Source organism: Chionomys nivalis, chromosome 21 (assembly GCF_950005125.1).
Source record: "Chionomys nivalis chromosome 21, mChiNiv1.1, whole genome shotgun sequence".
In the NCBI taxonomy this organism is placed as follows: Eukaryota; Metazoa; Chordata; class Mammalia; order Rodentia; family Cricetidae; genus Chionomys; species Chionomys nivalis.
In genome coordinates this window covers 19932456-19952962 of record NC_080106.1, presented here as the reverse complement: position 1 = coordinate 19952962, position 20507 = coordinate 19932456, and the positions used below count along the sequence as shown (strand labels likewise).

Here is a 20507-nt window from a genome sequence, read left to right as displayed (position 1 = left end):
GAGACAGGTGGGTTGGCTTGATTCTGCCTGTGCCTGGGGTTGAGCGTCAGAGCTGCAGTGGGTGGAGCTTTACCCAGGGCCTTGAGTTCTCAGCTCTTCCAGCCCTGTTCTAGCTCTGGAGGGGTCAGTGGGCCTGAGTGCTGTCTGCTGCAGTGTTGAGGTGCCTCCCTGACCATGTGTGTTTCCTCCCTCTGGGTCCCCCACAGTCCCCATGGGTGCCCTTCAAAGACCGACTCAGGTCTCTCCCAAGTTCCCGGCTTCTCATTCGTGTCTATCAGTTACACCTGGCTTGGAGTCCCAGGTCAGGGACGTCGAAGGGCAGGATGCAGGGGTAGGAAGCAGAGTAGGTGAGCAACAGAGTAGGGAAGACAGGCGGGGGCCAGGGTGTTAACTACAGGACCATTTTATTAATACTGGAATCTTCACAGTGCATCTGTTACTTGTAGCAGTGACTACTTAATCACGGAAAGGATGGAAAGGGTGTGGGTAGGAGAATTTATCCAAAACGGAAAGAAAAAAAAAAGTGGTTCTGATGGGATGAGAGGATGGTAGGTGGGGGGTGGGAGTGAGTAGGAACCAGGAGGGGTGGCAAAATAAATTAAAAAAAAGAACACGTTAACAGCACCAGAAAAGTTACTTCAGTCAGAAGACACATCTGAAAAGAATATTTTGCTGTACAAAATGAAAAATAAAATGTAAGTGAAGAAGCCAAAGTCTGTGGTGCAGGACGGTTGGCTCGGATCCCGAGGGTGGGCCTATGTGAGAGGCAGGTACTAAAGAGAAGGTGGTAGTGGGCAGAAGGGGACGTGGGGGTCAGACGAGGGACGGAGTATGTACAGCCCTGGAGGGAAGGGAAGGCTGAGTGGGGATGGGGATGCCACCCCATCCTCTTCCTGCAAAATCCCTGACTGCCCTTCCCATCGGGTTTAGAGCCCCCCTCCCAGATGGCAGTGAGCCCATCCTCTCAGGGACCCCCATCCTCTCAGACACAGCCACACCCTAGGTGTAGGGGCCACATCTGCCCACCCCACATCATGCATCCCTTTCCGTCAGCCCTAGGGGAAGGTGCCACCCCAGGGTTCCACATCTGGCCATCTGCTTTCCTGGACCTGATACTTGGTGACAACTGAGTTTGGTGGACAAGGGCTTAGATCTGGAGCTCATTCTCTAGAAATCTCATGGGTGCTGGAGCACCCAGGACCTTGGGCCCAGGTTAGCCCCAACTCCATTCCATCCTGACGACAGCATGCTCTCCGGACTCCCTGTGGGGTGAGTCGGCTACCTGCTCTACCCGTACCTCTTGAATCTCCCCTCTTGCCCTACACATACATGCTTTGACTCACTCAGACTTGGGGTGCACGGTGGAGGCAATCCCCACTCTTTCTCTGGCCCCCGCTGCCAGCCAGGCCTATAGGCAAAGACTTTCTAGGGATGGTGTTACCTCTGGCAACAGAAAGTCAAAAGCAACCTTCTAAGACTTGCTCCAAGCTGGGCCTGTAGCTCACTCAGACCACAGCAGACTGGCCCGAGACCCTGGCCTACCCTCTCCAGCCTTATTCTACCAACACTCCCGATGCTGGAGAGAGCTGACTCCACCCTTCTCCTGCCACGAGCCTGTCGTGGGGCCCCCACATCTGTCTCAGGCACTCAGACACACACCCTGTATCACTAGCTAGCCCCACACATAGTTCCTGTCTGGGGTCAGCTCCATTTTATTACAGTCATAAAATACCCCTATACCCTCTAATGCTCCAGCCCTCATCCCTAGCAATGGGCGAGACTGTAACCCCAGGCTGTCCCCGAGTTAAAGCCTCGATGTGTCCAGGTGAGAGTGGGATGTTTAACAGTCCTGATGTGCGCCTCTGGCCTCGTTCCCCTGCTGCGCTGCCTCACCTCCACTAGCTACAAGTTACAGGGAGGGGAGCTGGAAGGTCCCCCGAGGCAAGGCCCCTACATTTCCTCCCTCTAGGTTCTCTTTCCACACGAGTGGGCCTGCCTGGCTTCCCAACCTGACTATTCCCTAATCCCAGTCACAAATTGATACTCAGCTGATTGGGTGCCTGGCCCCTCCCATGACCATTCTGCCCCCAAAAGAGTGGAGTCTGGGAGAGGCAGGGTAAAGGCAAGAGGAAAGGGGACAGGGCCCAGGCAGGGAGAAGAGGGAGCCAGCATTCAAGGAAAGAGCTGGGCATATGGACGTGGGGGGCAGTGGGACCAGAGGAAGAGAACTGTGGACCCCGGGCCAGGTGGGGCCCATGTGGCAGGCCCAGCCCTTGGTTATGGGCTCTGGGTTTGGGACAAAGTAGGGCCTCCAGGAAGGAACGGGAGGAGGTGAGGAAAGTATAAAACAGGCTCTGTCCTGGCGAGGTGCGGAAAGGAAGTCGCTTCCCGTGAGATGCTGAGATCAGCCTGGTCGTCTTTCTTTAAAGTGGCTGTGCCTCATTCCTGGCGCTGTTCTGTCTTCTGGCTGTGCCACTGCTCAGAGTGGCTGGCCGTCGCTTGCAGACCAGGCCCCCTACTTGTGCCAGCCCAAACGCGAAGGGGAGGGTGGCACCATCATAAGATGCGGGGCGCCGACCTGTCGTTGGTGACGGTCCTGCGGAGTCGGACCCCGCGTCGAATGGCCACCAGCATGTCTTCGGCTGGGGGGTCACTGGTGGCAGCAGGGGGTGGGGTGGGCGTCTCCTCTGAGGCCGTGGCTGACAGAGCCGTCGGGAAGGGGAACTGGCCTTCACCCAGGGCATGGGCGCCGGCCACCAGCTCCCCGAGCTTCTCTACCAGGCTGTGCCTGTTGGCAGCCAGCTGCTGCTCTTCATCGTCCTCAGCGGCCAGCCCAACCCCAGCCCCGCTGTAGCTGGCCGCCTCCGGGGAAGGGCTGCCCCAGGCTGTGTTGGGGAGGCTGAGCCTCTTTGGGGAGGCTTTGGCCAGGTCTGGAGCCAGAGGCGAAGCCACTTCGTCTGTGTAGAAGACACACTCCTCGCTGCCCGCCCGAGTGGGCCCCACATAACCAGGGGAGTCGGGCACCGTGGGTGTCTTCACGGGGACGATGGGTGGGCGAATGGGGATGGGGCCAGCGCTGGACAGGGCGCGGCGCACAGTGGGCTTGGTAGAGGGCGTGCGGCGGATGGTGGCCACACCAGGAGGTGCACCTGAAGGTAGCCCCATGGCTGTGGGCAGCCCTGCGGTGGGCAGCCCAGCGGTTGAGGCAGGGCGCTTGGTCTGGATCAGGCGGCGGTAGTTCTGGGCAATGTTGCTGTTCCGAGGGATGGTGGATGATTTGTCGAACTCAGGGGGGCCCTCGCTGTCGGCATCCCCATTCACAGAGTAGCAGTCATAGTCTGAGCCTGGAGACACAGGGTGTGGTGAACCCAGGACCAAGGTGCTCCCTGAACCCCACATCTACTCAAGGGAGACAGAAGGAAGGAAGGAAGGAAGGCTTCATCCCAGCTGTCCTGGGGTGGTGAAGGCCCAGCAAGCACATGCAACCTGAGGGACCTCTCCAGGCCTACCCTGGGAGGGAATGGTGTCCTCGGAGCACGAAGGCGTGGTGGTCTGTGTGCTATAGCCGCTGGAGTACTGCAGTGAGTCCCGGCTGCTCTTCTGGTGTTCCAGGCTCAGTCCACGGGTCAGCACCATGGCCAGGTCGCTGGCTGCAGGGGACACTTCCTCACCATGCTGAGGGCGAGGAAAATGGCGGACTAAAGCCTCAACTCCGCATCAAACCCTCTTGGGGCTTTAGAGAGCTCCATGAAGGTGGAGAGAGTAGGCCCTAGGCACGTGGGCGTCCTGGCATTGACTTGAGAGCAGAGGTGGGTCTGGCTGGGGAGCTGTCTACTTACCTTGGCTGCTATGGTGGCAGGAGACATCCTGGGTCGTGGTACCTCCTCTCCACTGGGGCCCACAATGCTTCCACCAGCAGGGCCTGGCTCAGTGTCTCGCAGGAGCTCCACACGATCTTTCCTCCGCTGCAGGGTGGTGGCCGAGGGCTGTTCATGGGGACCCGCCTTGGTCCAGTCCTGCAAGGTAGGGCAAGGCAAGCAAGTCAGAAGGACCCTTGACCTTACTGCCCGTGACCAAAGAGGCCCTTCTTTGTGGTTGAGGCTCAGGGGGTGCTGATCTGTGAGGGGCCTATTGTTTACAATAAGGGCGAAGGCCCGAATCTGGTGGGCAGTGGTAACTTCAGTCCCACCAGCTCAGAGCAGGGCAGGTTGTTCCAAGACTCAAAGGCATGGCCATAGCAAATGCCCAAGTGTCTGCTTCACAAAGAAAGCTCCGTTACATATTGCTTTCTCGCGGAATCTGGCTGCCCGGGGTCAGGAGGACATGGGATGGGCAGCTGGTGATGGCAACGGGACTGGGGCTAAGGGCACTGACCGAGGTGGGGGAGCTGCACTCGCTAACCGACTGGCAGGTTTCTGAGGCCTCGGAGGACGCAGAGCTGGAGGACTTCTGCCATGCAGAGGCGAGTGGGTGGTCGCAGACGGGGCCCGCGGACAGACAGGCCAGGGAGGCAGGGAGGAGAAAAGAGTTCTGGTCACAGCAGTAGCATGCAGTGAGTGGTTTGATAAAGCACTTCACCCCGTACTCCCCTCCTGGTATGACAGGCGCCAAGACCACCACAGAAGGCAGCGTCCCAGGGAACATCCTGCAGGCGCCAACTTGCCCACAACCCAGTCCATATTTTTAAGTCTTCAACTTAGGATTCATTGCTGACAGCTTATGCATGGCAGCAAAGGAAAGAGTGACACCGAGGACAAAGACAGATGTCTGGTTTGGGCATCTTGGTCGATGATGTCACTATTTTCTCAGGAAAGGGACAACCTAGAGTCCTGAGCGCCATTCTGGGTACATGTGGCTGAGCTGCCCATCAGTTCTTTGTGCTTAACTACACGTATGACCTGGAGTAAGGGAAGGATTGGGACTGTGGCTAGGCACTGGGCAGCAGTCGGGCAGGATGAGGCGCGTGAGTCTCTGGGGCAGACACTGAGCAGCAGGGAGGAAGAGGATAGTCGGGTACAGGATCTCGAGGAGGATGCTGACTCTGGCGCTGAGACTGGAGTCGGGGGATGCCCCATCACTGTGGGATGGGTCAGCCAGGCCAGGGTGGCTTCAGTTCCTTCCCCAGCCACCATTTCCATACCTCCCCCATTTAGACCACTAGACTTCCTACAGTGGAGAGCCAAGACCACCCGATGAAAGAGAACAAAGCACCAGAGAAGAGGACCGAGGGGGAAACAACACATTCCCTTTCAGAGATGTGACATTAGACAGTTAAGAAATCTAATGTTAAAACTCAGCAAGGAAATTCAACGTCCACACACAGAAAAATGAAAACAAGACAAACTGTTAACAGTATGAAACTTCTTTAGCCCCAAAGAGAAGATCCACAGAAATACTGACACCTTTCCCTCTGAGGCTGGAGAGAAGAAAAGACATCGACTATCAACGTATTTACTTAGCGCTAGCAATCTCTGCCAGGGCAATAAAGCAGGAGAAAGAAATCAAAAAGAAGCTGGAGAGATGGCTCAGAGGTTAAGAGCACTGGTTGTGTTTGTGTTTCCAGAGGTCCTGAGTTCAATTCCCAGCAACCACATTGCGACTCAAAACCATCTATAATGAGATCTGGTACCCTCTTCTGGCATGCAAGCATACATGCAGGCAGAACACTGTACATACAATAAACATAAGGATGGACTACAACCTGGATTATAAAATAAATAAATCCCTTTTTCTTTTAAGAGGACTTTTTGTTATATTTTATCACAGCAACAGAAATGAACCTAGAATACCAGGGGACTATCTAAATGTCCCGAAAACACAGACTACTCAAATAAATTACATACACATTCAATGGAATGTTACATATCAATGAAAATGATACCCATTTCCATGTAGAACAGATGAATCTAATGTCTCATAAACATAATGCTGAGAGCGGAAGTTAATACATAAGGCACGTACTATATGATTTCATATAAATCATATACGTAAACTTTTTGTGGTACTGGGATCAAACCAGTACTGAACTATACTGGCCTAGTAAATTATAGGCGTGTGCGCGTACACATACACACACAAAGAGCCAGGTGTGGGAGGGTAGCAATGGAGTGATGCAGACTTTGGGGATCAAGCTGTGTCTTGCTTTTTGTGCTGGCTGCGTTGAGTGTTCAGTTTGAAGACTTATTCAGATATACTATTGTGATACACGGACTTTGTATGGATGGACAGAATATATCAATTAAAAAAATTCTTGAGACTCAGTAGTAATGGATTTTAACCCATAGAATCAAATAGTTTTTTTTTTTTTTTTTTTTTTTGAGACAGGGTTTCTCTGTGGTTTTGGAGCCTGTCCTGGAACTAGCTCTTGTAGACCACCAGGCTGGTCTCGAACTCAAAGAGATCCGCCTGCCTCTGCCTCCCGAGTGCTGGGATTAAAGGCGTGCGCCACCACCGCCCGGCCAGAATCCAATAGTTTTATGAGTCCATTATGGCATAAAAAAGTAAATGTCTACACAAATATATGGGGAGAAGGGACAGGTTGATTTTACAGTGGAATTTCAGTTAATAAATCTGGGAGGAAAGATGGAATCGGGAAATACCTATTGTAATAGGTGAAGATGCTGAAATAATGTTGTGAACGGTGGATGGGGACAGGGGTCTTGTAGAGTCCCAAGGTATCACCCATATGATACTTCATTAATTACAAAAGGAAAATAAACAACGGGTAGTCTGATCAACTCCACCTCATCACCAGCCATGAGGCAAAATGACACCCCATGTGGACACAGCACCATTTCTGTGCTGTTCTTGCCAGAGATGTTTGGCCTTTTACTCTCAGCAAGAAGACATCAGACCAGCCCAAACTCACAGGCAGCCTACAGAACGCCTGAATGGGAGTCTTCAAAGTATCAAAGTTGGGAAAGAAAGAAAACTGGGCCATTACACACGGGAGAAGCATAGAAGGCACAAGAACTCAGTGCGACATAGGATTCTGTGCTGGACGCTGGTCTCCTGGACCAGAGGAAAGGACAGAGCAGAAACTAGCTAATGTGTGTGTGTGCATGGGAGGGGGTGGGACCCAAACAACCAAACAGAACAAAATAAAACAAAGGCTGTAGAACATGTGATATGATGCTTCTGGACCAGTCTTACCTGGGTTTAAAAATGGTTGGGGGCAGGCCAGGTGATGGTGGCGCACGCCTTTTAATCCCAGTACTTGGGAGGCAGAGGCAGGCAGATCTCTGTGAGTTCGAGACCAGCCTGGTCTACAGAGCTAGTTCCAGGACAGGCTCCAAAGCCACAGAGAAACCCTGTGTCGAAACCCCCCCCCAAAAAAAAGGTTGGGGGCTCAGTGGTAGAGTGCTTGCCTAGCCTGCATGAGGCCTTGGATTCCATTCTTAGTACTGGACAAAAAGAATTTTACCTTTGTATTTAAACTGGGAGTGGTGGCTCACAACCACAATCACAACATTTAGAAGGATAAGGCAAGAAGACTGAGAGTTTGGGGCCAGCCTGAGTTACACAATGAGACACTGTTTAAAAATCAAGGGGGTAAAGTAAACAAGAAAATTGTTTGGTGATAGATATTGATCTTGAGGTAAGACTGTGAACAGGACGCCTGGGGACACTGTATGTTTTCTGCAGCTCTTCTATAAGCCTAAATTGAAATAAGCCAGACTTGGAGGTATAGTCCTGTAATTCTAGAACTTGGGAGGCTGCAGCAGGGAGATTGCTAGTTTGAGGCCAGCCTGCAACACACAGGGAAAACTGCCCCTGACTTAAAACAACAACAACAGAAACAAACCATTTAAAAATCAATTGAATGAAAAAGTCTAAGCCCTTATTGGGTAGTAGTAAGAAAGAAAAAAGAAAAAGAGAAAGAGAGAGACAGGAAGTCAGAAGGAAGTGTGACATGCATTTAATTACAACCCTAGCAGAAGAACAGAAGCAACGAAAGTCAGGGTAAACACACAATGACTGGGGACTGAGAGATGGCAAGAGTGAACACCTGAGAGTGATCCCTAGAACCCAGAGAGAAAAGGCAAGCCATGACTGGAGGGCTGGCTCAGCCATCAAGAGCTGCTGCTTTCCCAGAGGGCCTGAGTTTGGTTCCCAGCATTCATGTCAGAGAGTTCACAACTGGCTATAATTTCAGCTGGAGGAGCCAGGGCACCTGCAGCCACACGCAGACACACACCTACCCACAATTTAAAATAGTAAAAAGAAACATATGTATTTTTTAAAAAAGCCAAGCATGGTTATGTATGCTTGCAATCCCCACACTGGGGAAGCAAAGACACGTGGAACCGGCCAGTCTAGCCTACTTGGTGAGTTCCAGGCCAGTGATACCCTGCCTCAGAAAGTAAGGTGGACGGCTCCTGAGAAATAATATCCAAGGTTGACCTTGAGTCTCCATATGCATCTGCAGCCATGTGCACCTACACACCCAGACACCCCCCCACCCCCACATATACACAGATACACACAGGCAGACAGAGACACATATACACAGACACACAGACACACACACACACAGAGGTCAATCTGTGCTACCTAAGACCCTGACTCAAAAATACCACATGTGTGGGTGACAGCTCAGCGTCTGGTTCACTTCCCCGCATCCACACTGCAGCTCACAATGGTCCATGACTCCAGCTCTGGGGAATCTAACGCTCTCTTTTGAACTCCTCAGATACCAGGCATGTAAACAGTGCACAAAGTGCAGGCAAAACATCCCCCACATAAAACAGTGAGTAATAAAATGGCCACATACACAAATGGCTAAGGCTGGAGGACATCTCAGTGACAGAGCGCTTGTCTAGCTTGGATCATCCCCACAGAAAACGTCAGGTTGTATAAAACAAGAAAATCCAGGTACATGCTTTTTAAGAAACTCATCTAAAACACGATACACTGTTTAAAAGCAGCGTGGAGACGGAGATCAATGACAGAATCGTGGAATAGCAGGAAGGCCACGTGACCAGTCTCCACTAGCTAACTGCTTCCCCTCTCAAGTTCCCCACCCATGGGGGCCCTCCTAATATTCTCTCACCTGGCTGGTGATGTCGGAAGGCATGGGCGAAGGGGGCTTGGAGTAGGTGGCATCCTGGGAGACGAAGCCAGAGTCGTGGGAGGAGACACTGGAGAGGCGGGTGGTGGCTGGCTGCGCTAGGCTGCGGTAGCGACAGGTGGAACTGGGTGAGTATGTTTGGGCACCCCCAGGCCATGGGGCTCCGCCACCCTTGGCACTGCTACCGCTGCTGGGGGCACTAAGGGAGTGAAGGAGGGCACGGCAGCCAGACAGGGAGACACAGGTGTGTGCAGAGAGGGAAGGGTGACAGATGAGGGTGGGGAGAGATGAGGAGCAAAGGAAAGAAAAGAAAATGTCAGACTACGAGGTCCCCAGAACCAAGTAATACTGAAGCGTTCCGGGATGGCATGTCTGAGTGCTGGGGAGTCCCCGTCAGGGCACACCCAATGAGAGGAGTCCCTCTGCCTCCCACGTTACCATCAGATTGGCTGTTCATAGGTTCGGGATGGGGAAGCTGAGTCATCAGGCATTGGAAACTGAACAGACACAAGCTGACAGCTCCTAAACTGCCTCCTCGCAGCCACAGCGGCTGCTGCGGTCTAGTCACAGTTGGGTATCTGGCATATGGTGAGGTGGGGGCATCTGAAAATGGAGGCTGCTTGCCAGGTGGGTGCTACCTTGTTACCCCCTCTAGGGAAGCAGATTTCTGTGGCTCTCCCTTTTGTCCAGTCATTCCAGCTCTGGCTAGCATTCCTGGCAGTGAAGATGGCCCTTCTCCTGGGCATGGCCTTGGGACTCCAAAGCTCCGCCCCTGAATATCTCCTTTGTTCTCACATTCCTCCTAGGATAGCCACTAGCCACTGCCACTCATTCAATGTTGAAGAGGCCCCTGAGGCTGTGGGCCCACCTAACCCCTGGGTCCAGCTTCTCTCAGGCTCCCAGTGCCCAGACAGAGAGCATTCACGGGAATAGGGTACCTGGGAGAGAGCTTCCCTAATCTATAAGCTGTTCTAAGTTCATTGTCCTCCCTACGAGGACCCTTGAACCAAAAGTATCTCCTTCAAACTGGTCTCAGGGCCAGCCTGATGGATGAGCAAGACTTCAAGCCTCTCCCCATCTCCATGAGACCTAAAAAGCCCACGTAAGCCAGGGCTGAAGCCTGTGGCAACTGTAGGGGACCAACTGGAGGCAACCAGCAGACCAGAGTGTCCTTTCCCATGAAGCCCAAACAGATACTTCCAGAAACCATCACACTACTTCTTTTTTTTTTTTTTCTTTTGTTTTTCGAGACAGGGTTTCTCTGTGGTTTTGGAGCCTGTCCTGGAACTAGCTCTTGTAGACCAGGCTGGTCTCGAACTCACAGAGATCTGCCTGCCTCTGCCTCCCGAGTGCTGGGATTAAAGGCGAGTGCCACCACCGCCCAGCCTCACATTACTTCTTGATCTTAGACTCTTTTATTGTTTGTTGAGGCAGAGTCTCATACAGTCTTGGCTGGCCTTGAACTCACAGAGATACACTTGTCTCTGCTTCCCAAGTGTTGGGATTAAAGGCGTGCGCCACCACCGCCCGGCTTCTTAGACTCTTTTATTGTTTGTTGAGGCAGAGTCTCATACAGTCTTGGCTGGCCTTGAACTCACAGAGATACACTTGTCTCTGCTTCCCAAGTGTTGGGATTAAAGGCGTGCGCTACCACAAATGGTGGTCAACCTAGCTTGTTAAAATTTCTTGTTTGAGACAGGGTCTTAATAAGCATCCCAGGCTGGCTTTGAACACTCGATCTTCCTGTTTCCCTCCCCAAGTGCTAGGATTATTGGCCTGCATCACATGCAGTTTGATCTCACTGTCTTAGTACCATACCACAGTGTCCTAAGCCTGGCAGAGACTGAGGGCTAAATCACCACTCAAGTGTCATAGTTCCCCTTCTGTCACAATGGAGCTAGGACTCACTGCAGAAAAACCTTTGGTGCCTGGTACACAGGATGCTCCATCAATGAAGTCGCTGCCTGCTTTTCCTTCCAACCAACGCCTGCACCCATGCCCTCTACATGTGAAAAGTCTTTGGAGTGCTTAGATGCTATGTGAGTTCTGGGGCACTGAAGCAATCGCCAACTCAGCTTTCCTGGGGTCCCCTAGACCTTCCTGGGATTACATCCCCCCACCTTCCATGAGTTCACCACCCACCTGCACATGCTAGACTTCCGGGAGCTGGAGCTGCTAGGTGACGAAGGTGGCGTCTGGTAGGACCAGCTGTAGTCAGAGCCCTTCAGATCTTTGATCACCTGGACAGAGACACGGGAGCGGTCATTAGAGGTAGCTCCCTAACCTGCAGAATGTCTTTTTTTTTTTTTGGTTTTTCGAGACAGGTTTCTCTGTGGTTTTGGAGCCTGTCCTGGAACTAGCTCTTGTAGACCAGGTTGGTCTCGAACTCACAGAGATCCGCCTGCCTCTACCTCCCAAGTGCTGGAATTAAAGGCGTGCGCCACCACCGCCCGGCTGCAGAATGTCTTATCATGCTTCAGAGAGCTGGCATGGCAAGACATCCCCCACTCTGTCCCCAGCTATGAACTACGCCTCAGGAGATGCCCTGAAGATCTCAAAGCCACCCTAGCCTTCTCCCAAGGCAGGCTTATGACTGAGCCCTGTCTTGCCAGGCAGGAGATGAGGGACGAGCAGGCGCTCCCGAGGACTCATGTCAAGACAGTGCCATGACATCAGGGTTTGAGATCCTCTCTGGACCTTTCTGAGTCAGCTTAGAACACCACTGAAATAACCCAGTGAGGTAACCTGAGGGGGTTGTGCTACGGAGTGTGGGGTACGCAGGAGGTTCCCAATTACAGGGGTGTCCAGGGCAGTGTGTTTCTGTGTGGTGGGTGGGTTTGGCTCAATGGGAAGGGGTGGTGTTCTGGGAGTGGATAACAGCCAGGGATTTCTGGTTTTTGCCCATCTGTGCTGGTTTGAGTCCTACTGGGTCCTGAGCACTTTGTATGTCACCAGTGCGGGTATTCCCAGAAACCCCTGGTCTTCTTCCCCCAAGTGCCTCCCCAAAATACTTCCCTCTTTTATCTACTGTCCCCACATGAGGGCAGGACCGCCTCTTCCCTGGTCCTGGTCCTGGCCTTTGACTCCAAGGCCGGCCGCACCTGCTCACTGGCGGGAGGCAGCTTGTGGGGCTCAGCGGTCAGCACCACCAGGTCGTCAATGATGCCCTGCAGGTGGGTGATCTCTCCCAGCATGGTCAGCTCGCCATTCTGAGGAAGCAACCAGTCAGTCCCTTGGCCCCCACACCTAGTCACCCATTCTGGCAAAACAGGCCTGTTAGGCCTCTCCTCTTTTGCCCTTCCCTGATCAATGCTGATCCAGGCTGAGTCTGTACAACCAGGGTAACTTCTGTAACCATCTGTTTAGACTCAGCCAGAATGTCACACACTGTAAGACCTGCTTTCAGGTCAGGTACACTGGGCCCTGCGTGAATTCACTCACGATCCCCAAGAAGCAATCTAGGAGGTTCAGAGGTCTAACTTGGGTCTGTTCCCCGCCCCTTCCCAGGGAGCAGGGGCCAAGTCACTGAGAGACCCACCACCACAGGCTGAAGGAAGGTGATGAAGGTGCAGAAACGGCCCCGCTCCTCAATCAGCGCTCGGCGCACTGCCTGCTTCTCTGTCTCTTCCAGGAGCAGGTACATGTCATTGACGTCTTGCAGTGCGCTGTCCAGCTGAGGCTGCAGGTCTCCTTTCCCTGCAGGGGTTGGGAGGAGAGGCCGCGCTGGAGGACGCTGGCCTGGTTGGCTGTACCCACGGTTTAGGCCCCTGTGGTGGTGTTTTTGGCTGTGGGGTTGGGGACAAAGGAGCCAGGGAGCATGGAACAGGCTTAAGGCTTGTAGAGGGACTGGTCCCACCAGAGCAGGCAGAGAAGACACATGGACAGACAGACACACACAGCGACACCAAGCTGCACAGCCATCTGGGATCTGGGGTAAGCTAGACCACAGGGAGGCCAGCTGGAGGCCTCTATCACTCAGGATGCTTTAACTGGCCCAGCATGGTAGCCCTGACCGAGAGAGAGAGAGAGAGAGAGAGAGAGAGAGAGAGAGAAGAGAGGGGGGGGGGAATGGATGAAAGCAGGACAAAGAGCAGGGTAGGGACTCAGCTCAGCTTCAGGCCAGGCCATTAAGAGGTGCAGGGGTCAGGAGCTGTAGCGGGGCCTTGGGAGCGAAGAGGAGAGTCTCAGCAAGGATCATAACTCAGCTCGGGCACCAGTGCACAAGGACAGCAACAAGGACAGCACAAAGAAGCAGAGAGAGAGAGAGAGAGAGAGAGAGAGAGAGAGAGAGAGAGAGAGAGAGAGAGAGGAGAGGATGGATGTGGAGGAAATGGTGGGGCCGAAGGAGTCGGTAACAGGTAAGGACCTGGCTGGCCTGGTGGGAGTGTGGGAGTGGGGCAGCCAGGGCCTGCGACCCCCACCCTGCCCAGCCAGTGAACCCCTCCTGGCCTGGCAGACTGACCCAGCAGTGGCTTAGGACTCACTTCTGGCCAGGGGTCCCAAGGACACCAGGGGAAGTGTGCCCCAGGCCCCTCCCTTGGTGGACCAAACGCCTTCTTTGTTCCTTCTTGGCCTGGAGAGGTTCCTTCCAATGGCCCTGAGCTGGGGGGTGGGGGCGAAGGCAGACAAATGCAACAAGGACGGAAGGAGCAGCTGGAGAGACGGACATTTGACTTACCAAGCAGCTCTACAGGACGGATGTGGGAGGAGGAGAGGAGACAGAGAAAGAAAGAATGTGTGAAAGACAGCCGGATGAGCCACTCCTGGGGAGGGGTGGGGGCCTGGGCAGTCTGGGGTGCTGGGTGCTCCCTCAGTCCCACCCGACATGTTGGAGTGTCCTGGGCTGGGGACAGGATCCCCCTGGCCAGGATGATCGATGCCCTGGGGGTGCTCCACAGGGTGGTTGGGGCTACGGAGTGGGGCCCAAGGGACTGGGCCTCAGCGGGGGTGCCTCGGGCTCTACCTTTGCGTGCTTTCTTCTGCAGCTTCAGCGTGTCCGATGATTTCTTTTTGATTTCATGCCTGGCTCGTTTGTACTCTGCGCAGATGTGAGAGGGGGGCTATAGTAAGAGGTTCCTGTGGAGGGGTTCAGGAACCCCCCGCAAAACCCCACTCTACCTTTCGCGTGGTCCTTGTCCAGTTGGTTGGCTGACTTCTTCCAGTCTTCGATGCGCTCCTGCAGTGGGTTGATGAGGCTCTCCAGCAGTGCGCTGCGGGAGAGAGCTGTGGATCAGGGCTCTAGGGGGCCGAGCTGAGAGCAGGGATGGCCTCTCTAGGCTAGGATACCCCTACGAGCCTCTATGCCCACTCACTTGGTGAACTGCCGCAGCTTGGTCTCGATGCTGCGGTGGCGCATGCACATGCGCGTGAGTGCTGAGCCAATGTCCCGCGTGGCCCCTGGCAAGGAAGCAAGCTGCATAGGAAGGGGCCTGGCTGGGGGGGCCTCTGCAGTCCCGGCCTCGGGCCACGAGGGGGCGCGCTGTTCCACAAAGGAAGCCCCTGCCCCACCTCCATCACCAAACTAGGCTGGGACATCCATCGGGCCATCCTAGCCTTCCTTGGTTTCTGGCTTCAGGTACCCTTCTGGAGCCTTCCCTCCTTCCTAGCTGGGACAAAGATGAGTCGCCCAAGGAAAAGCCAGTAAAATTTCTGAACGGTTCTACTGGGACCCAGGTGTGTGCAGATTCTGGAGGATGAAGCCCTGGGTTGGGTTATCACTCAAAAGCACAGAAGCCCAGGTGCTAGATGAACCAGGAGGAAAGGGGCCTCCGAGTCCCCAAGGACTATTCACTTGACCAAACGACTCGTAGAAGGCACATGGGGATGGTTGAAAAACTAGAGCCGCCTACAGCTGCAAGACGATGATCTCTTGGTAATATCCCTGTCACCGCTCACCTGTCCCATGCCATCACAGCGGAAGCCAAGGTCTCCACTCTGGCCTGTGTGTCCTTCCCATGGTCCATATCCCTTTCCAGCCTCCCGGCCCACCGGGCACATCCCCCACCTCCAACCACTCCCCCTCCCCACCTCGGGTGTTGGTGGCCATGTCAGCTACTTTCTGGAAGGCATCTAGGAAGGCCACAGCAGCCAGCACGGTTGTCCTGGGGAGACACACAGTGGGGGGTATAGTCAGCAGGTGAGAGGCCCTTCTCTATCCGTCCCTGCCCAGTGTGGACAACCCTGCACGACTCACCTCAGCTGAGAGTGGAGCTTCGCGGCCTTGGAGTTGAAGTCCTCCCAGATGGGATAGGAGCTCTGTGGTGACATGGGAGAGGAAGGAAGATGTTGTGAGATATGGGGCTATAGGGCTCCCCACATGTCCAAACTCTGCAGAGAGGGCCCCAGGCACAGGGCTAGGCATGAAGAAGTGTCCGCAGTTGGTGCTGCCCATGCTCCCTTAGGGGAGATGGAGGAGACAGTAGGTGGCAGACAGTCTCTTCAGGGGCTTTCTTATTAGGCTCTGGGCTCAGCCCAGTGGAGGACACCATATCCTTACCACATGTGGTAGAAGGAAGGCCCTGACCTGCTAGTGTTTGGGGGACGGGTGCTGTGGAAGGTGGAGATTGGCAGAACTGAAGGCACACAAGTCTAATGTGGCCCTGAAGCTGCTTTGGGTAAGCTAGTCAACCCTGGCTAGCGCCGGTGGCTCACAGGACCAGGGAGGCCATGGCTGCTCCACAGCCTGGTCAGCCTGCCTGGGACAAGTAGGCCCCAGGCTGAATGGGGCCTTGTGCAGCCAACAGAGCCACCTTTCTCCAGCCCCTCCTCTCCCCTCCAGGGGAACAGTGTTGCCTTTATCCTAGCCTGGCCAGAGACTCTAAGTTGGGAGGGGGTTTCCCAATAGAGAGGTCGGGTTCCTGGTGACTGAGTTGTCCAGTCTGATTAAGGGGATTTTCTGGCCAATGCTCTCCCTTCATGGCTGCTAGGCCTGGAGAAAGTTCAGTCCTGGCCTGGGGGCGGCCCTGAGGGAAACCTTGCTCTTTGAAAGGTAGCCCAGGGCTAGCAAAGGCTCAGTCCCTGTCCCACATAGGCAGGCTGGGGCTGAGGCTTCTCTCCAGGTAAAAGGGACAGCAGAGCCTCAGGTCCCAAGGACTAAGGGAGGCTGTGCTTGGCTGGAACCCCAGGGTAGGTCTAGGCAGCTTCTCCGGGGGCAGCGAGGAGGTGGGCTGCTTCACAGTTCCTCCGAAGCCCTTCTCCCTGCCAGTCAAGCCAGTGTCAGGGAAAGCAAATACTGAGAAGGGCACCAAAGCTGGAGGAAGAGGAGTTTGCGAGTGCGCTGTCCCTACTCACACAGCTCTGGATAGAAAGGAGCTAACCCAGGCATTGGCCTCTAGGGGTCTTTCAAGAAGGGCAGTGGTGGCGCACACCTTTAATCCCAGCACTTGGGAGGCAGAGGCAGGCGGATATACTGTGAGTTCGAGGTCAGCCTGGTAAGTTCTAGGACTGGCTCCGCAGTCCTGAGACTATGTACTGAGAAATCCTGTCTCGGAAAACAAACAAACAAAAAACAACGAACAACCCACCAAAAAACAAACAAGCAAACAAAACAAAACAAATCAAGAGGGCTTTCTTACACCTTCTAAATGCCACTTGGCTAAGAAAGCCTGCTAAGACCTCCTTCCAGAGTACAGAGAAAATGCTGGGGTACAGGGTGTCTAAAGTTAGTTCTCCTGGCCCCCATGAATGCTCGGTCCCATGGGCAGTCCCCTGTGGTGGGGACAAACCATGGTGTTGCAGAGGCAAGCCCAGTTTCCTCTCAGATAAATCTGGACACCCCAGTCTTTAAGGCCCTGGGCTCCCCCCACTCCCCATGTCACCATGGCTCATAAAGAATCTCAAAGGCAAAAGAGATGAAAAGACCTGAATGACAGGTGCCCCAGGGAGAGCGTCATCTTCACTGGACCCAGGATCTAAGCCCCTGGGCATATAACTGCATCGCCTGGCCAGGGGTTAGTCCTTACAACATGCATGCTCAGCTCATGCATCTCCTAGCACCCTGTGAGTGAGAGTCCTGAATGAAGTCCATTTTCTTGATGAGGAAAGAGAGGCTCAGCAAGGTTAACTGATTTTTCTGAGGCCCCAGGGAATGGGGCAAGGCCTGATCTTACATCTCACGTACCAAGATAGAGGGGTCCTGTTTTCAGGGGAGCAGGGTGATGAGCACCTACACTTCTAGGTGGGGAGGTGACAGGGACCGGAAGAACAAAGGAGACACCAGTTCCGCCACAAGCATGGGGACTGCCCTGGGGCGGGGGAGGATGAGACAGAAGTAGCTGGGGCTGAGGTGGAGTGTGTGGCTTTGGGGGGTGACCCTGGGCATGTCCCCCCAGCCTCAGGTTTCTTCAGTTGTAAAATCAGGAGAAGGGACACAGCCCCCTCATTGGGCTTGCATGTGGGCTCCGGGGGGCACTTACTGTGGGCGAAGGGAAACTGGTTTAGAGGGCAAGGACCCTCCACCTCTCTGCCGGGAGCCCTTCCCCATAGCCAGGGCCTGTGTGTCTGTGTGACACTCCCCACTCTGGCTTATGATGAGCCCATTTTCTGGATAGTCCAGTGAGGGTTGGGGGTCCCAATGCCTCTATGGACGAGGCCTCTGGCCCTAGGCAAGTTCAAGTCTCTGGGTACAGCTGGCCTGAGATGGAAGGCAGGATAAACCAGCTCTCCAGGGCCCTCCCAGTCTCTGGGGCTGTGGTATCCTCGGTTCCTGTAGTTGAAGATATGACTGGGGACTCCCCCTCCAAGGCCATCCCTCAGTCCAGGGTTGGGCTTTCTAGTAGCTCCCTCCAGAGGGAGCTCACTGGGGATAAGCCCCATGGACAGTCTGAGTCTCCTTAATTTCCAGAGGTGGTCTGGGTTACCCAGTTTCAGAAAGGGATGCTGGTACCAGCCTAAAGCGGCCTTCTGAAGTTCAGGCAACCAGCCTTGAAGTGGCCAGTTCCCTCTATTATGCCAGGGTCCCTGATCACATGCATGCCATTAGTAGGGGTGTATCACATGTGATGCGACAATACTTGCTAAAGCCTCTTCCATCCTGCCCCCACATATCTAGAACTCTTGCCTGCCACTTAGCCCGAGCTCCTTGCTGAGAATGGACCTGTGTCTCACCCGAGTTCCTTACAACTGGCGGAAATGGACGACACAGTCCTGCTGTTTCTTCTGGGCAGAAGCGGCTGCTTGCTGCAGTGTTTGCAGAGTGGCTGCCAGAGGGAGGCAGTGCCGGCAGCTCCCACCCTTTGCCAGTCCAGGAGTGGCCAGGGGAGGTGGTCTGGGTTACCCAGTTTCAGAAAGGGATGCTGGTACCAAGATTAAAACGCTTATAAGAAGGGCAAAAAAATGCCGAGGGCCAGTGAAGGGGCCCTCAGGCTGAGCTGCCGGGGATGGGGGTCCCAAGGGAAAGTACGGAACTATGAGAAGGCACCCACACGCTGCTAGGTGGCAAGTCCCAGGCCAGTGTGGGTTTCGGGCCTCTTTTTTGTGGGGGTAAGGATCTGGAAGGTGGCTTTCCTCACCGGGGGTGTTCCCCTGGCAGCATTGGGAGGGAGCCCCAGTCTCTAATCTCTCTGCAAGCCACCACCTTCCTAAAGCACCTTGCTTGCTTTGCCTGGAACCCCCCCCCACGGGGTAGAGAGCAGCTCTACGTGGCTTCCCCAGCCCCCAGGGTCTAGGGTGGTTCTTGCTGAGTATGTGTGAGCCTAGGGTAGGGGAGTGGGGGAGGCTCAGGAGTTTCTGTGCAGGGCCTAGTTCCTTCCCTGTCTGCCACCCTGTTCCTAGACGAAAGAAGGGGTATGATGGGGGGGGGGAGCAGAAACACTCCCACCCTGCCACTGAAGGAAGGCTCTTCTGCCTGGGCAGTTTTGGGGCAGTCCTGTCAAATACCGGCCTCTTTGGGGGTGAGGAAATATTCAGTAAATTAGGGTTGAGGTGAGAAGCAGGACCTAAGGGTCTCCATAATGACCTTGAACCATTCCCAAGCCTCAGTTTCCCCACCTGAAAGGGATGCCAGCTCAGTCTGACCTTGAGTGATCAGGAAGTGGGGGTTGCTGAAAGCGCTTCCCCAGCCCGGGGTTGCTTCACCAACACCGAGCCTTCTTCCTGCCTCCTCCCAAGGTGGATTCAGTCCTATCCTTGGGCTGCAGGGATGACCCCACCCGAGGACCGGAGTACTGGAGCTTGCTGGGGTTGTTGGTGGGGGGGTGGGGCTGCGTCCACGCAGAGACAGAGGCTGGCGGGGAAAGAGTTAACGGTTCTTTGCTTTATTATTTTTTCCTGCTTTGGCGGTGACAGCATTGTCTGGGCTTCGGGGTGTATGGGGGGGGCATTGTGGTGGAAGGGGGCGGAGGCCCGAGAGACCTTAGATTCGTTAAAGGGACTTAAGGGTCGGTACTGGAGACAAACCTAATTCTTAGTTTAGGGGTCTGGGGCAGGGAGAGCTCGCGGGTGCTCAGCCTTGGATCGCACCGGGCGACCTCATGGACACCCCAACTTGCGAGGACTCCCCCCAACCCAGACAGGCACCCAGAGACCTGGGTGCAAGGCGGGCGCAGCAGGACAAGCTCAGACAAGGACACAGCACACACACACACACACACACACACACACACACACACACACACACACACGAACATCGCCCCGCACGACCACAGCAGGATACGGCTGCCTGCCACACGTCCCTCAGAGGGGACTCGCGCTCAGGGGTACCTTCATGTCGTTGACGATGGCCTGGAAGAGCCCGCCCAGGGCGCCGCACTCCTTCTCTGCCGTCTCCATGCTGGGGCCGGGCGCGCGGCAGCAGGGCGCGCAAGGGGCGCGGGGAGCCGCACAGGGGAGGGGCCGGGCCGCTGCGGGCGCTGTTCTGGGGCCGCGCCGGGGCTCCCGCCTCGGGGTTGCGCTCTCAGCGGCCGGTAGCGCGGCGCTCCGGGGTTGCGGGCCGTGGGCGGGCGGCGCGGGCCATGGCTCGGTGGGGCTGGGGGCGCGGTGGGTAGTTGGCGGCGCAGCCTCAGCGTGGGCACTGGAGCAGCGGTGGCGGTAATCCGAGCCGCCGAGGCTGAGGCTTGGGCGTCACGTGGGCGCGGTGGAGGGAGGGCCGCAGGGAGGGAGCGCGGGAGGGGGCTGTGGGAAAGGCCGGGCGGGCGCGGGCCCATTCACGGCCAGAAACCAGGGCTTTGAAATCCGAGCCTTGGCGCTGCCAGACTGGTCGGGCGAGAGGGGCTGGCGGGCGCGGGCGCCACGGCGGGTCAGGGCGGCGCAGGGGCGGGGCCCGGCCAGCCCCCCCCCCCCCCCCCCGGCGGGAGCACCCCCTCCTTGCACCTTCAAGGCCTTGGGCTCTCCAAAGATGAGTCCAGCCAGGGTGCGGTCCTTAGCACATCCTGCCAGACCGATAGGGAATGCGCACAGATGGTAAAGAGAGCTGGATGCATCGGCGCTGTCCACCCCACAG

The 20507-nt window shown here is 55.3% G+C and overlaps 1 protein-coding gene across 2 annotated transcripts; it reads right to left on the bottom strand.

The window, feature by feature from the left end:
• Positions 1-380: 380 nt before the first annotated feature.
• Mtss2 (MTSS I-BAR domain containing 2) lies at positions 381-20272 on the bottom strand. Of its 2 annotated transcripts, none has more exons than XM_057754187.1 (14): positions 19769-20272; positions 15264-15325; positions 15098-15171; positions 14383-14467; positions 14189-14280; positions 14034-14108; positions 12609-12766; positions 12172-12279; positions 11213-11310; positions 9053-9269; positions 4375-4449; positions 3840-4016; positions 3510-3675; positions 381-3344 (listed from the first exon to the last, which is right to left on the bottom strand). In XM_057754187.1, the coding sequence occupies exons 1-14, from the start codon at positions 19835-19837 to the stop codon at positions 2557-2559; spliced, it is 2244 nt and encodes a 747-aa protein (XP_057610170.1). In that variant the 5' UTR covers positions 19838-20272; the 3' UTR covers positions 381-2556. The 2 variants fall into 2 exon arrangements, with proteins under 2 accessions (XP_057610170.1, XP_057610171.1); XM_057754188.1 differs by having other exon boundaries at positions 9053-9173.
• Positions 20273-20507: the final 235 nt, after the last annotated feature.

Coding starts and splice junctions, on each gene's coding strand:
- Mtss2 (XM_057754187.1), bottom strand. CDS start 19,837: ATGGAGACGGCAGAGAAGGAGTGCGGCGCCCTGGGCGGGCTCTTCCAG. Junction 14,281..14,382: donor AAGCTGCGGCAGTTCACCAA/GTGAGTGGGCAT, acceptor TCTCTCCCGCAG/CGCACTGCTGGAGAGCCTCA. Junction 3,676..3,839: donor CTGCCACCATAGCAGCCAAG/GTAAGTAGACAG, acceptor CCTCGCCCTCAG/CATGGTGAGGAAGTGTCCCC.